The 16279-nt window shown below is 41.7% G+C and overlaps 1 protein-coding gene across 10 annotated transcripts in view; it reads left to right on the top strand.

Moving 5' to 3' along the window:
• Positions 1-16279, top strand: part of ARMC2 (armadillo repeat containing 2) — a 319621-nt gene that overhangs the window by 155299 nt on the left and 148043 nt on the right. For all 10 annotated transcript variants that reach the window (XR_011568324.1, XM_070795509.1, XM_070795508.1 and 7 more), the window contains 3 exons: positions 3727-3803; positions 7493-7591; positions 13050-13225. Coding sequence is in view for 9 of the 10 variants with exons in the window: in XM_070795509.1 (XP_070651610.1) it covers positions 3727-3803; positions 7493-7591; positions 13050-13225 (352 nt within the window). In the remaining variant the exon portion in view is untranslated. The remainder of the gene's footprint in view (positions 1-3726; positions 3804-7492; positions 7592-13049; positions 13226-16279) is intronic.

Raw genomic sequence — 16279 nt, 5'->3', positions numbered from 1 at the left:
TTTCACTTTCACATATATCAGATAGGGAAACCAAAACTTCGGTTAAAAACTTACCTGAAGAAGTCGCAGAACCATAGGATTAATGCCATAGGAGATGAACTGAAGTGGTGACCATGACATATTCTGAGTATCTGAAGGATTGTCAAGAGGAAGAAGGATGAAGATTTGTTTCATTAGAAGAACCAGGATCAGTGGGTAGAAGTTAGAGTGAGACGGTTCTTCTTTGAGTACAAGGCCATCTAGTCTTCTCTTTAGCAGAGGGGGAATTTTCCTGGATGCCTCCCTCTCTGCTTCATGCGCTCTGTGAGACACAGGCTGTACTGTGCCACAGAAACCCTATTAGAGCCACCCTCGCCAGACTGGAAAGTTGTTCCTCCAGCCTCATCTTCTTGGACTTGTTAATCATGCTCACTTTCTCAACATGCTGGACTGCATGAGAGCATATGTTGTCTCTCTCTCTTTCCTTTGGACCCCTTCTCCCCTTTCTGTTCTTTACCCCTGACTGTCTGAGACAAGGCCATGTCCTGAGATTCTGGTCTTGGGGCCACTGTTCTGATGCTTCTCATCCTGGTGTATTGCTTGGACCTTTAACGGAGCTCCTTTCCCGATTTTCACATCTCCTTTGCCAATGATCCACTTATCATCAGAAACTCAACCTGGCAAAACACAAACTTGCTTTACTCCTCAAACTGTGCTGCTCTTTCACCTCCCCACTTCTGTTACAGCGGCCCTGCTGTCCTGTTCCTCCGCATCTGCCTTCTCGTCTTTCTTCAGCCTGGAATCAACCACCAAATCCTACTGACTTTTCACTTATAGAGTCTCTTGAATTTGTTCCTCCTTCTCCAGTCCCACCATCACCCTTAAAGAATTAGTGCTTGTTACCTCCCTCCAAGTCTCCTAAATACCACCATCATCACATAACTTCAGATCTCATCATTTCCTTATTTAAGAACCTAGGGCAGATCCTTATTGACCATCAAATTGGGTCTGTTTATTCAACCCAAGGTTTCAAGCGGCTGTTCCCAATACCTCCCAGCAGAAACTTATTCCTAAATTACTGGCCCTATACAGTCACTGCCCCCACACGCCCTACCCACTAGGCTTCTCCCACTCCTCCTCACCTTCGCTCATGCTGTTCCCCTCCTGAGAGCAGTGTTGTCGTGTGTTGGTTTGACTCTTGTTCCTTTAAGTCCCACCCGGTGGTCCACGTCTCCCTCTCAGTAATCACTCCATCCTCAGCACTTTTCTTGTCCTTATAACCTGCTGAATTTCTCGTTCTAGTATTTGGTTAGAGACTCCATCAGAGTTTTCCATTTAAATAAAAGCTTCTTTGGTTCCTTGAAGCAGGTTTTGATTGTCTTCTGGGCAACACCTTACATGTTCTTTATCACAGTAACACCCACCACTGGATTGCTCAGACAAGTGTTTGTTGACTCAGAACAAAAGAGCAAAAGAATACTGACAATTTATTAAGTTCTTCAAACACAGCAGTCAGTGTGCTAAGTAGAAACATAGCCCTCATTTTAGGAAAAGGAAACCAAGGCCAAGAGGTTCACTGACTTACACAGGCCACGTGGCAGACAAGGGTTGGACCCCTTTGATCCCAGGTAGTTTGGACCCAGAGCCTGCACCCCCTCAAGCACTGTACCGTGAAGATCACACAGAGGATTAGTGGATGCCAAGGCCAGCCCTGTGCTCTACCTGCAGTGCAGGAGACCCAGGTTCGATCCCTGGGTTGGGAAGATCTCCTGGAGGAGGGAATGGCTACTCATGCCAGTATTCTTGCCCGGAGAATCCCATGGATAGAGGAGCCTGGTGGGCTACAGTCCATAGGGTTGCAAAGAGTCAGACAGGACTGAGTGACCAACAATTTCACGTTCAACCCTGAGCTCTTCTTGAGAACCAGTAGGATCCAACACTGTCAAGGTTTGATGGTTGATAAGAAGGACCCTTCTTAAACATCCCCCCCCAAGTGGGGACACACAAATGTGGTATTTAGGGGGGCAGCCTTGTCATGGCCATGTCCTCAGGGAGGAGGGATCAGGGACTTGGAAGGCCGTTAGGTGCAAACTATCCTGCTTGATTTCAGTAGCTGTTAGGACAACGATGAAAAGAAAGGCTTGCCTCTATGGTCCTCAGATTTTCTTATCATTTCTAGGAGTGCTGAGTCTGGGAATGTATTTGGCCTTACACCCTGCCAAACTTTTGGTATTTTGCCTTTTCATAGGATTGATTTCCTTTATTTCTGTCTTCATCGAGATCTCCATTTGGATCTCTACTCTTGAGTGTTGACGAAAAGGATTCCATCCCCATTTCTTTCTCTGACCAGGACTTCTTGCTGCCAGATCTGTTGTTTTGTTGCTGTGTATAAAATAAAGCAATTGTTTTGGAGTATTAAATAATCAGACTTTTTGGGAAGAGTAACTTGATCTTTTCTCTATTGCACGATAAGAGGAAATGTTAAATCCAGTGTTTTTTAAAAAAGGAAATGTTTACGGAAAAAATGATATTGGGAGAAACTAATCCTTGGGCAGCAGTCAAGGCCGAGGGCCAAGACACAGCACTGAACATTCACTGGGAATCTTACTCCAGCGGAAGCAGGAGCAGTGGACAGACAGACATTCGGATGCTTTTGGCTGACCATGGCCACGTGTGTGTGCATTCTTCATGATTTTTGTGGCAAATATTATATTTGATGATAAAAATGAAATTTTGTCATAAAACTTGCACCATCAATCTCTTGGTGTTTTGTGTTTTTTTACCTTGGAATTTTGTACAGATATTTAAAAATAACTAGTTTAAGCATCAGCTCTAGCTAAAGAGAAGTTATGTCCTTCCTAGACCATTTCCACATTATATATAACCTTCCAAACGAAACCTAAGCATATAATTCTGCTGTTGGCCAGCCACCAAATTTTCATCTGAAGCACAAAATACTTGTCATCTGGGGACTGCCTGAATTTACTTTCTATTTTTTAACATTTCAAATATTTCTTTAAAATTTTTTTCATAGACTATTAATTGTCAAATAGAGATTGGAGACATGGCAATTTGGTGGAAAGAGCAGTGAATTGGACATTATGAAACCTGGGTTCCAGATCTGACCCCCCTGTGTGATTCCTGGACACATCTGATCTAACTGGGAACAGTTTTCTTGCCTGCAGCACATGTGCACCAGAGTGTGAGAGAAAGAGGTCTCCTGACCGGAGTGTGAGAGACCAGAGTGTAAGAGAAAGAGGTCTCCTGAACGCTCGGCTTTTGTGATTCAAGCACAGCAGAGTTCTTTCTTATTGTAACAGTGACCTCTTGTGGTATAGATCCTTCATCAGTTTTTTTGGTTTGCAAAGTAAACTTAGGATTTATTTTGTTGTTGTTTCTAAGTAACTGTATTTCGTATTGTAAGGCAAATCTGACTTGTCTTTAATTTTTATTTTTTTAAATTTTATTTTATTTTTAAACTTTACATAATTGTATTAGTTTTGCCAAATATCAAAATGAATCCACCACAGGTATACATGTGTTCCCCATCCTGACTTGTCTTTAAAAGGTAAATCTCAGCTGAAAAATCAGAGGTTGATTAAAATGAGGTAGTAAGAGCACCAAACTCCATTTCATAAGCAAGTCTCTGTGGTTTCTTCAGAAATTGTATTTAGCCTACTCTTGACACAGAAAGAGAACCGCTTTGGCTTTTGTGCTGAGTGCTGTGTGTATTCATCTTCCTCACAGAGACCAGGGGAAGAGGCGTCCGAGGGCCTCCTCAAGCTCCCGCAGCCCAGACCAGAGCAGGCTGGACATCAGAGCAGGTGAGGCTCCTGCGTTCGTAGAGGTCCCCAGCATCTTGTCCTCAGCATCTCCATCTGTAGAATAATCTTTTGTTTTAAAGATGTCTGATGTTGCCTCACTCTGAAATTTCCAGGAACTTTATCCAGCTTGGTCTCACATCAGCATTTATTTTTATAAATTTTTATTATTTTCACAACAGTCTTAGCACTTTACCCTTACTCGACTCCAGTGCCTCAAGCATCTATAGGTTGTAGTCTACACATAAATGATTTTATACTTCCTCACAGACGACTGCACGGAAATTATTTTGTAGAAGCATTTGGAAGGTTGCAAAATGTGACATTTACACAGTTCTTAAGTTGATTGAAAAGGAGTCAAAATCATGGCTTACTTAAATGACACTGTATTAGCTACATCAAACCAGCCCTTTGAGGCTTTAAACTGTTTGAGGAAATACGTAACAATGTAAATCACAGGCTAGAAATGCTATAGAATATATTCACGCAGTGGGATATAGCACTTAGAAAAATGACCTGGAGTACATTTATAATACTGAATGAAATGAATATAAACATAACATCACATGAAAAAATTAAGCTGCAAAAACAAAGGCATGTGTTGTTATGGATACAGATCTATGTGCTAAATGTGATAAAAATAACCATTCAGTTTAGCATGGTGGTAACCCTTGGGGAGGGGGATGGTTGGGGGAGGCACACAGAGGGCATTAACAATATCTGTAATGTTTATTTCTTTGAAATGAAGAGAAGGAAAATACAGTTAATATTTGACCAGACTGTTTGTGGACACACAGGTGTTCATTACCTTCTTCGTATAATTTTTTGGTGCACATGAACTTTTATGAAACCAAGCTAATAATTCAAAAAATATTTTCTTATCTTCCAAACTAATTTCTTATCAATAAAATGACTTTTGTGACCAGCAGGAATTTCTGTAGTAGTCAAGAAAATCTTAGACTGATTTCCCAGTCAGCATTGTTGCTAAGCATCTTACATGTGCATGCTAAAAACAGCAGCCAATAAACATTGTGTTAAGTTTTTGTGTCCCGAACTCAAAGCTGTGGTGAAGAACTATAACCACTGAGACAGCAAAATCTTCAAAAAAACATGCTGAAATTTCTGCTTGACTTACCCAATTTCCTGTTGAATCATAATTTTTATATTTAGCAAACTGTGAACCTAGATGAAAGTGCTCTCTAGAATGTTAGGTTGTTGCCCAAGACTGAGACAAATTGTATTTATTTATCATCTGGTGATCTTAAAAAGTGATCACATGACTCCAGGCTTCCGTTTCTAGGGTAGGAGCTGGGTTAGTGTATAAAATGAGATTTCTTGAGAGCGCAGAGTTGGAGGAGGTGCGTGAGGGGAAAGGCCATGGCTGGACACCCCAGCTCACAGGGGGGTTCCTGGGAGAGGGTTGAAAGCAAACTCTTACGCCACAGTGTCTGGCTAACTTCTGTTCTGAGAAGAAACAAGTCTTGGAAGCGCTCGGAAGGGCCTGTGAGGGCCTTTCCTTTCCAAAGGTTAAACAAACTGCTCTGTGATTTCTGGCTCACCCCTGTAATTCAGCTCTTCCTGGGGTGAACACGTTATCAATTTTGTTTGTCCTGACAAACGGTTTGATAATTGTGGTTTCTCACAGAGTGGTTCTGCTTAAGAGAGCATACTGCATAGAAGGTAAAAAACAAACAAACCTGATTTCAACTGAAATCAGTGAAATTTGGACTCACTGAAGTCTGTATTTCTAAGAAGTTTAAGTTTGTCATGGATAATTGTCTATTATATTATTTGTCTGGCTTCTTATCTCTGGGCTTTCCCCTTGCCTTGATGTATGTTGATTTTATTTCTCATACTTTGGACTTTGAGTGTGTCCGACACCTGGGAATATGAGCAACTATGTTGTTTATACAGCTTGAATAGTCGTGTTTACTTTTAGGATCCGTATCCGTGATTTATCAGTGTCAGAGAAGATTTGTAAGAGTAATGAGCCAGAAGATGGAGGTGGTGGTCTGCAATCCTTTTCCTGCAGGTCCTGAACCTCGGGAGCTCTGAGAGCTGAGATACTGTATAAACTCATTTAGTGACAGTGCCTGACCTGCGCTGGTGGGAGTCCAGTGCTCGTTTTTGTTTCTTTAGTGTGTTATAGTCACATGTTCTGCTGCAGGGTGCTGCCTCAGAAGACCGTGCTGGCAGTAATATGTAAAGCAGGGTAAGCACCACGTGTGCCTATGCTAAGTCGCTTCAGTCATGTCTGGCTCTTTGAGATCCATGGGCTGTAGCCCTCCAGGCTCCTCTGTCCATGGGATTCTCCAGGCAAGAATACTGGAGGGGGTTGCCAGGCCCTCCTCCAAGATGCGAACCCGCATCTCTTACGTCTCCTACGTTGGCAGGCAGGTTCTTTACCACTAGTGTCACCTGGAAAGCCTGAGGGCCTGAGGGCGAGGCCTTCAGAGGAGGAAGGCTGTGGATTTTGTCTCTAGCACTGCTTCTGAGTGTCTGGCCCGGCAGCACCCCCGCCACTCCTGGCTAGACAGTCTTTGTTTTAGATCTTGCCTGTGTGCAGTGTAATCGTGATTTGCATTTTCTAATGCGATTTACGTTTCTCCCCGAAGTTATCTTTTAGTTTGCCAGTTTGCTTCAGGGCAGAATAGCCCCCGAAGAGGTCAAGTGCAATGCTGTGAAGCTCTGTGACCTTGGCCAGGTTACTTAATAACCCTGAGCCCCCCTCTCTTCATCTGGAAAATAGTGACAATGTGGGGACCTCCTGAGAGTGTTGTGACAAAAATGCAGACCTGCTGGATCTAAAGTACACCATCTGTGGGAGTTCTGACTCGCCCACAGCTGCCTCCTCAGGCTGCCTCTCTCTCGGTGCTCTGGTGATAACACACAGCCTGATACACTTCAGACAGGGATGACCTCTTTATTGGTTTTTTTTAACCAGGGAAGTGAAACCATGCTGACTGAGTGCTTCTAGATGCTAGGCACTGGGCTCAGAGCTTTGCTTACATCGCGTCTTTGAATTCTCATAACCCTGAAGGCAAATATTTTAATCTCTGTTTTGCTGATGAGGCTCAGAAAGGATAAGAAACCAGACCCTGTCACCCAGTGCGTCAGTAACGGAGTTGGGATTTGAACTGAGGTCTGTCAGCACCCAGAGCTCAGGCTTCCTGTTGCCCCACACAAAACCACTGGTGTGAGAAGCACTGGCCCCACAATAATGTGAACATTTTATTTTCTGTAGGAGAGAAAGTCCCTGCAGGCCTCCCTCTCAGAAAATTTTCCATTAAAACATTTTCAAAATCCTTGTTCTTTACATATCTACAGTTTTCTATTTATTTTATGTTATAGCGGGATATGTTTAAAAAGAAAAAACAAACAAGCAGAAACAAGCCAGAACTCCAGAGTGCCTCGCTGACAATAATATCAACATTTACAAAGCTGAAGGCTTTATGCAGTGTCCCAATCAGAGTTTAAAGTTATGATTTCTTTACATGATCTTTACTGAATTTAATTTGATTTGATTAGAAGACATGTAATTCTCATTAGAATTAGTTGGGTTGGGGGGGCAAAGTGTAATGTAATTCCAGAGTTTATTAATTTTAGGGATGGATAACGAAGTCTCCTTGGCAGTGCTCTAGTTGTAACTCCTTTTTCACGGCTCTTTCTCTTGTTCTGTTTTTCTGTTGCAGGCTCAAAAGCTGACTTGCAAGAAAAGAATACAGAAATAGAAGTAGATGAAGTATTTTGGAATACAAGGATAGTACCCATTTTGCATGACTTAGAAAAAGGTAAAAAAAAAAAAAAGTAGCTTTAGATCGAAAATATCTGCAGTTATTTGTATGTTCCCCATTGCCCTAATATTTTCAGTACACTTTGTCATTTCTGTGAACTTGTTCAGAAACAAGTGAAATCATCTATTTACCCAGTAATGTATGTATTCAATATTACATGTAAACCTAATTTTAGAATTATACTTTAAATACCACAAGAGAACCTACTTCTTAAAGTCCCTTTAGAATATAAATTACCACTACTTCTGCCCAAGAAAATGCCAGTTTGAACTCTCTGGTGTGGTAGTTCATGAATAACAGTGCAAAATTAAAATAGATTTCAATCCTCTGAAACATTGGCTAAGTCTCACAGAATGACATCCTTGGCAGGTATGCCCATGGTTTTCTAGATCCAGGTGTATACAGTTGGCCCTCCAAAGCTTCAGGCTGCACATCCACGGAGTCAACCAGCTGTAAGTGGAACTTTATTCTGTGTTGGTTTGAATTCGCAGATGTAGAACCCGTGGGTATGGAGGGCCGACTGTACAATACCATTTTATACACAGGACTTGTGCATCCACGGATTTTGGTATGCTCAGGGGTCCTAGAGCCAATACCCTGTGGCTCCTGAGGAAGGGCTGTATATCCAGTTTTCCAAAGGCTGAACATGGTTGTCGGGGATGCCACTCAGAGAGAGAAGTGGGCTTGGATGTGCCCCGCCCTTGAACTCTGGAACGCCCCAGCAGTGAAGGCCTACAACCCATGGGCCTCTGCCAGGGTGACCTTGTGGACAGCTTGGCAGGGAAACGCCCCTGCTCCTGCTTTCTACCCCTTTGCCACTCTTCAGGGATTCCACTTCTGAAGTTGAAATGGGCTCTTCTGGAGCTGTAGTCCTGGCCCACAGCACACATGAGGCCATCACTAGCAACTGTGAAACCAGTGCCCCTTGGATGAGCAAACCAGCATGGTAGCCACAGGAAGAAACCCTAGAAGAAGCAGGGTAAATGAGTCCTGGCCACCAGCCCACCAGGAAAGCTGTGCAAAAGCCCTACTTCCTTGAAGGTTCGAACAGCCTCGCCCATCCTGGGCTCTCTGGGGGTGCTTGGTGGTAAAGAAGAAAGCACAGCAGGGCAGGTGACGAGCAGCACAGAGGCCTGTCTTGGAGAAGGATTTTAAGAGGGTTCTGAGGGCTCTGTCACAACAGAGAAAATTGAGGAGTTTGGGATTCGAAATGTAGATGAATCTCCCTTCTCAGGGGATGATTAAATGCTGAAGAATGGTATCTCTTCCATAGACAAATTGAAAAACAGCAAACGGTGGCAGTTTTCCACAGGGTATGGTTCTAGGACCCCTGAGTATACCAAAATCCGTGGATACGCAAGTCCTGTGTATAAAATGGTATTGTATAGCTGGCCCTCCATACCCGCGGGTTCTACACCTGCAAATTCAAACCAACACAGGTTACTTGACCCTTTGAGATTCCTTTTTATTTCTCTCTCCTTTTTTTCCTGCTTTTTTTTATGACATAATTTCAGACTTACAGAAAAGTTGCAAGAATAGTGCAAAGAAATCCTGTATACTCTTCCCCCAGATTCCAAAAATACTAACATTTTACCACATTTGCTTTATAATTCTTTCTCCCCCTTCCTCCCTCTCTCTCTCTTGCTCTCTTTTTCTCTATACACCCCCTACTCAACACACACACATTTTTTCCCCTTTTTCGAACCATCTGAGAATAAGTTGCCATTATGACACCCCATATTCCTAAGTACCCTGGCATGTAGTTTTAGAAGTAAGGGCATTCTATTACGTATCTGGAAATCACCATACAACACTATACAAACCCAATTTAGATTTTGCCAGTTATCCTAATAATTTTGTTCATAGGGAAGGAAAATCCTGAATACAGTTACTTGTCACATCCCTTTCGTGATCTTGATGTCCTTGGGCACAGGCCAGTTATTGCATAGACTGCCCCCACACATTGAGTTTGTCTGGTACTCTCTCACCATTTGATGGTGGTTAGGCACTTGGGCAGGCGTGCAGCCTGAGTGGTTCTGTGTCCTTCCTGGGTATATGATTATCAGGAGGCACGGGATGCTGAGTTGGTCCGTTACTGGTGATGTGGACTTTGATCACTTGGGGAAGGTGGTGTCTGCATGGTTTTTCAATGTAAAGTTACTATTTTTCCCTTTGTAGTTAATAGGTCTCTTATGGGGAAAAGTTACTGCAGAGTCTACCTTGCTTTCTGCTACTCATCAAACTTTCACCCACTAGCTTTAGTCCCTCGAGGATCTTGATTGATTTTAGGTTCAAGCTGTCTTTTTGAAGCTACCTGGCAGATATAACAAACCAACCAGTAGAAAGAGGTATTTTGATTGGTAGTTTAGAATTTGACCCTGGTGCCTTCCTTTTTAATTTCTTTTAAGCTAAAACAGCTACTCTTGAGTAGAACCCAGCAGGCTGAAGAGTGTGTGGAGGGAAGTATTAGAAAAATACCTTGATGTCTACAGAGTAGCCTGCAGCCTGGACTTGGGTTTGTGAAGAAACTGCCAGTAACAGAAGAATGAAACAACAAAACAAAAGTATTTTTCTTACAATAGAACTCAGTTTTTTTCCTTTTATTTAAAGTTAGTCTCAGTCATTTCCCATCAATTCATTTTATTTAAGTGCTTAACTGAAAGGCATGGAAGGTTACTTAACTATTGAGGTTTAAAATTTTTTCTTAGATGTTATTGTTGAAAAGAGCTAAAAATGGCCTGAGTCATTTCCTTCTGCAGGCGCACACTTCCTCTATGTGGGCTTTCAAGAGCACATTATGGTATTTATTTAAGATTGGTTTCCTACTTTTAAATTTTGTGACGAAATCTATCAGAGATAATATTTTTCAGCTGGATGTCTTATACCCTGGGTCCTTGCATTTCCCCTCATGTACTATTTTGTGTGCAGCTTTTCTTCCATGTATGACTTTCGGTTTACCAGTTTCAAAAATTGGCTACCAGTTTCAAAAATTGTTTTCCTCAGAATTCTGATTATAAAATGAAGCACTCCCCTGCTTCCTGATGAAAGTCTACTTTTTATTATCTTCTTTGCTAATACTTGGGGCTTCCCTGATAGCTCCGTTGGTAAAGAATCCGCCTGCAATGCCGGAGACCCTGGTACGATTTGTGGGTCGGGAAGATCTCCTGGAGAAGGGATAGGCTATCCACTCCAGTATTCTTGGGCTTCTTGTGGTTCAGCTTGTAAAGAATCTGCCTGCAATGTGGGAGACCTGGGTTGGATCCCTGGGTTGGGAAGATCCCCTGCAGAAGAGAAAGATTACCCACTCTGGTATTCTGGCCTGGAGAATTCCATGGCCTTACTGTATAGTCCATGGGGTCGCAAAGAGTCAGGCATGACCGAGCAACTTTCATTTAACTTAAGTTGCTAATACTCACCTCCAAATAATGGTGGACATGCTGACATTTTGAGGTTTTGTTTCACTTGCTGCTTCTTTTCTAAGATAATGAGCATTATTCTCATAAGAAGATATTGATCATTGTTTTCATCAATAGGCATATTATTAATAGAAAGTGAATCTGCATTAAACTTTGTTACAGGCTGTCAGTACAGTATTCTCCCTGTACTGTGTACTGTCGGTACAAAGATGTCTAAGACACGGTTCCTACTCAGCGTACCTCTTTGAGGGCACTGGGCATGTAACACAGATGCATTTGTTGTTGTTGTTCCGTTGTTAAGTCATATCTGACTCTTGGTGACCCCATGAACTATATAGCACAACAGGCTTCCCTATCCTTCACTATCTCCCAGAGTTTGCTCAGATTTGTGTCCATTGAATTGGTGATGCTATCTAACCATCTCATCCTCTGCTGCCCTCTTATCCTTTTGCCTTCAATCTTTCCCAGCATCAGGATCTTTTCCAATGAGTCAGCTCTTTGAATCAGGTGGCCAAAGTATTGGAATTTCAGCTTCAGCATCAGTCCTTCCAATGGATATTCAGGGTTGATTTCCTTTAGGATTGACTCATGTGATCTTGTAGTCTAAGGGACTCTCAAGAGTCTTCTCCAGCACCACAATTCAAAAGCATCAATTCTTTGGTGTTCAGCCTCCTTTAGGGTCCAACTCTCACATCCATACGTGACTACTGGAAAAACCAAACTTTGACTGTATGGATCTTTGTCAACAAAGTGATATCTCTCCTTTTTAATATGCTGTCTAAGTTTGTCATAGCTTTTCTTCCAAGGAGCAAGCATCTTTTAATTTCATGGCTATGATCACCATCTGCAGTGATTTGGGAGCCCAAGAAAATAAACTCTGTCACTTTTCCCTCATCTATTTTACATGAAGTGATGGGACCAGATGCCATGATCTTAATTTTTTGAATGTTGAGTTTTCAGCCAGCTTTTTCACTCTCCTCTTTCACCTTCACCAAGATGCTCTTTAGTTCTTCTTCGCTTTCTGCCATTAGAGTGGTATCATCTGAATATCTGAGGTTGTTGATATTTCTCCCAGCAATCTTGATTCCAGCTTGTGATTCATCCAGCCTGGCATTTCACATGATTACTCTGCATGTAGATTAAATAAGCAGGGTGATAAATACAGCCTTGATGTACTCCTTTCCCAATTTTGAACCTGTCAGTTGTTCCATGTCCAGTTCTAACTGTTGCTTCTTGACCCACCTACAGGTTTCTCAGGAGACAGGTAAGGTGGTCTGATATTCCCATCTCTTTAATAATTTTCCACACAGTCAAAGGCTTTAGTGTAGTCAGTGAAGCAGAAGTAGAATTCCCTTGCTTTCTCTGTGATCCAACAAATGCTGGCAATTTGATCTCTGGTTCTTCTGTCTTTTCTAAACCCATCTTGTACATCTGGAAGTTCTCGGTTCACATACTGCTGAAGCCTAGCTGGAAGGATTTTGAGCATTACCTTACTAGCATGCAAAATGAACAGCGTACATATATGTGTGAAAAATAATAGTATTTGTTGAATGTGGCATTGTATACCTTTTCTGGAGGAGCCAGAACATAAACAGGGCCTTGAAGGACCAAAAGCAGTAGGGATGAAGGTAAGGAGAACATTCTGGGCCCTTGGAACTGTGTGACAGAGGGGTGAAGGTGGAGATGCAAAGCAGAAGCTTCCAGGGCCCTGAGCAGAGCCCTGGTGGGTGGCGGGCAGGAGGAATAAAGGAGAGCCAGTGAAATCGGGAGTTCCCCTCCTCAGTACACTCTCTGAAAGACTGTGTGTTCTAGATAAGCTAACTGATTAGTAAAGAAGTCAACATGGTAGGAAATGGAGCAACAAAATAGAAAAAAAAAAAAATCAGATGGAAATGAAAAGGGGAAGAAAACAACATAGTTCAGGAATTTGAAGATGTTCAGGGAGGTAATTATGGGGTTTTGCGTACAGTCTGTGTTTGACACACTCAAAAACTTGACCTCAGTGAGTAAGTTCTGCTTTACTCTCTTTGCCCCAACAGAAGAAAACATTGAAATGGTCTGTGCCACTTGCACACAACTTCATCATGCTTTAGAGGAAGGAAACATGCTTGGAAATAAATTTAAGAGAAGAAGTGTTCTCCTGAAGACCCTATATAAACTAGTTGATGTTGGCTCGGACTTGCTGAGCCTTAAACTTGCAAAAATTATTCTAGCAGTAAGTCTTTCTTTTCTCTGGTCTCATAGACTGTAGCACATACAAGTTCTGTTAAATGCTTTGTTTGTAAAACATTACAAAGATTAGAAATGCAAGGTGTTCATTTAGAATCTTGAAAACAGAATCGAGGTGGTGAACTGACATCCCAGAATCTGACCAGAAAGTACCAAAGAAATAAGACTGAGTACAGAGAAAATGTTCAAACAAATAAATGTTCACACGTGGATTGTGGCAAGGTTTTTTTTTTTTTCTTAAAAATAGGCAAACGCATTCAAAACAGAAACTCAAGTAACTTGACTGGAGATCAGTATCAGAGAGTGCAGACTGTGGTTTCTGCCCTATGGTTTCTGTTGGGCGCTTGGTGCTTCTGTCACATGGTTTAATAAATAACTTCAGATAACTTGGGCTGTGGACATAGTGCCCAGGTGCTTTATGAGGCCGCGTGAAACAGAGAACCAGCTGCTTTGTGGTCACGGAAAGGTGGCCATAGAAAGCTTCTGTGAGGTGTTAGAGAAAAGGCCAGACACCAAATAAAACTCTATAGAAACTCTGTCTCAAACAAAATGATATCATTGTTTGAGTGCAGCCCTTTGTGGTCACAGCCATAAACAGTTGGAACCAAAAGATAAGACACAATTATTATAGAATGTTCTAAGAGAGCCGCTGAAACAAATGAATGAAGCTTTGTTTACCTGGTTTCAGAAAAATAAAAGCTATTATGTTAAAACCCATAATTCATATAATTTAAAATCTTAGAGTACACGGTGAAGGTGAGCATTGGTACTTAGTGATGGTTTAGTGAGGGTGCCCACTGTTCCTTATTTCGAAGTCTTTCATAAAGTCTTTACATATTCTCTGCAGTTTTGGAGGGGGTACATTCTTATTTAGCTGCCACCCTAAACTGTTCACCCTCTTTGTAAAAACGGTGATATTATATGTGATGCAGAAAGCAGCATTTCTTTGAAATAGAGATTTTAGTAGTAGTTTAATCCCCTCTTATTGGTGATAATTGATCAGTCAGCTTTAGTGAGAAAGAAAAGGCACAGGGAGGATGTACAGCCAGAAGTTATAAGTAGAGATGAAAAGGTGACTGCATGCCTGCTCAGTTTCTTCTCTGGCCCTGGATTTGGGGCCCCTCCTGGCCTGGGAGAGCCCCAGTGTGAGACTGGAAGGCTCTCTTGGTATAGCTGCCCTGGGCAGGACCCAAGTGGCCAGCTGCCCAGGGACTGCCTTGGTCTCTTATCAGGATCTGAGACATTGTGCTCTGTAGCAAGCCAAAAATAAATAAAGAAAGAAGGAAAATGTCATGAATTTGTTAATACTCTGCAGAGAAAATATCATCTTGGTTATTAAAGGCGCCATTCAAATTAATTATATACATGGCACAATTTAACTACTTTAGGGCAAAAGAATAAGTTATCTGCCAGGCAGTGAACAGATTCTGAATGAAACATGTTTCGATAAAGCCCTTTCCATGACACTGACCGCCTTGCTGAATCAGGGGCAAGACTCCTCCAGGCTACAGTCCAGAGTGCAGAGGCGGGTAGGCCGTCCCTTCTGCTTGACTGTGGAACCTCAAGGTCAGGAACAACCTTCAAGGCCAACAAGTCCAACTTCCCATCTGCCACCAGAATCTTCTATAATGCTGCGGGCAAGGCATTGCTTCCCTTAGACCTCGGTGATGGGGTTCTATGTAAATTAAAAGACATCATAAAAAGCTGTTGGAAGAAAAAAATTGACAAAAAAGCTGAAGATACATAGTACTAAAATTTTGTAATAGCCTCTTCTTTCTGCTAATATTGACTTTATGTACCAGTTGACTATTATCATTCAAACATTTAAAGTTATTTGTAGTTTTAAAAAGTCCAGTGAGTATACTGTTAGTTCAGGTTTCTTGCATTTTTGGTTAGGTGGGGCTTTGCCAGACAGCCACTTTCATTTTAACTTTTGTATCAGAAGAACTTACAAAAATGTATCTGCCTATTTTATGACATTTAAAAAAAATAGTACAGACATATATGCAATGTGTAAATGCAACTATATTCGGAAAAGGAAGACAATCTAGCACCGTATACAAAGGGGAAAACAGAAAAGTCAGCGGTGATTATGTATAGTGGCAGTGTTATGAGTGATTTCTAAACTTCCCTTTAATTTTCCAAATTTGCTTTAAATCAAGTAAACTGCTATGTTTAACATAAAAGTAAACTTCCCCACTGCAGGAACCCACTTGGCACCAGGGATTCTTGACACTGGGAATAAAATGAATAAAATAACCCCTGCCCTCCAGGCCGACCATGTAGCAGCAGAGACAGAGAGTAAACACTTGGAGTGCCAACGGGGCTGATGGGCACTGTGAGAAGAAAATAGAGCAGAGTAGAGGGAATGGCCCGCTTTGGGAGGAAGTACTGTTTTACACAGAGCAGTCTGCATTCCTCACATACAGTGTTTTACTGTCTTTTTGTGTCTCAAAGTCATAATTTTACAGTTACCAAAGAGAAGGTATAGTAATTTGCTTTGAATGTAAACTAACCTTCAGCAGGCCTGGAAATGGTGGTTTGTTGGGATTTTTTTTTAATGAAAACTCTGACACTAGGTGTTCTTGTTTATTTGTCCTCTGCCGCTTTTTACTAAAAACGTAAGACTTGGGAGTGAGGTTAGTTGTATTCATTCATTTATTCAACAAATTTGATTGAATACATAGCACAGGGTACCTTCCCCACACAGAAAGAGTAATAAACCATGGTTTTGACCTCAAAGGCTCATAATGTAGTGGGAGATTGCCAGCAGATTAAAGTATATTCCCAGATATAAAGGGCAATATATTTCCCTTGATACAGATTTTTTTTTCTCTCTAGTCACTTTTTTTTTTCTGGGTTTTTAAACAACAATTTAAAAATAATAATAAAAAAATTTTTTTTAAGTTTCCATTTCCTCTTTTCATCCTGAGAACAGAGGAAATTTCCATTCTGCCCATGTGACAGTTTATGAGGCTTCCACAACAGAGCTTCTCAGACTTGAATGTGCACTCAATCCCCTGGCTAAGTTGTAAAAGGC

This window comes from Bos indicus, chromosome 9 (assembly GCF_029378745.1).
Source record: "Bos indicus isolate NIAB-ARS_2022 breed Sahiwal x Tharparkar chromosome 9, NIAB-ARS_B.indTharparkar_mat_pri_1.0, whole genome shotgun sequence".
Classification (NCBI taxonomy): Eukaryota; Metazoa; Chordata; class Mammalia; order Artiodactyla; family Bovidae; genus Bos; species Bos indicus.
Note: the sequence above shows the minus strand (reverse complement) of the source record. Positions and strands in the feature narration are given on the sequence as shown.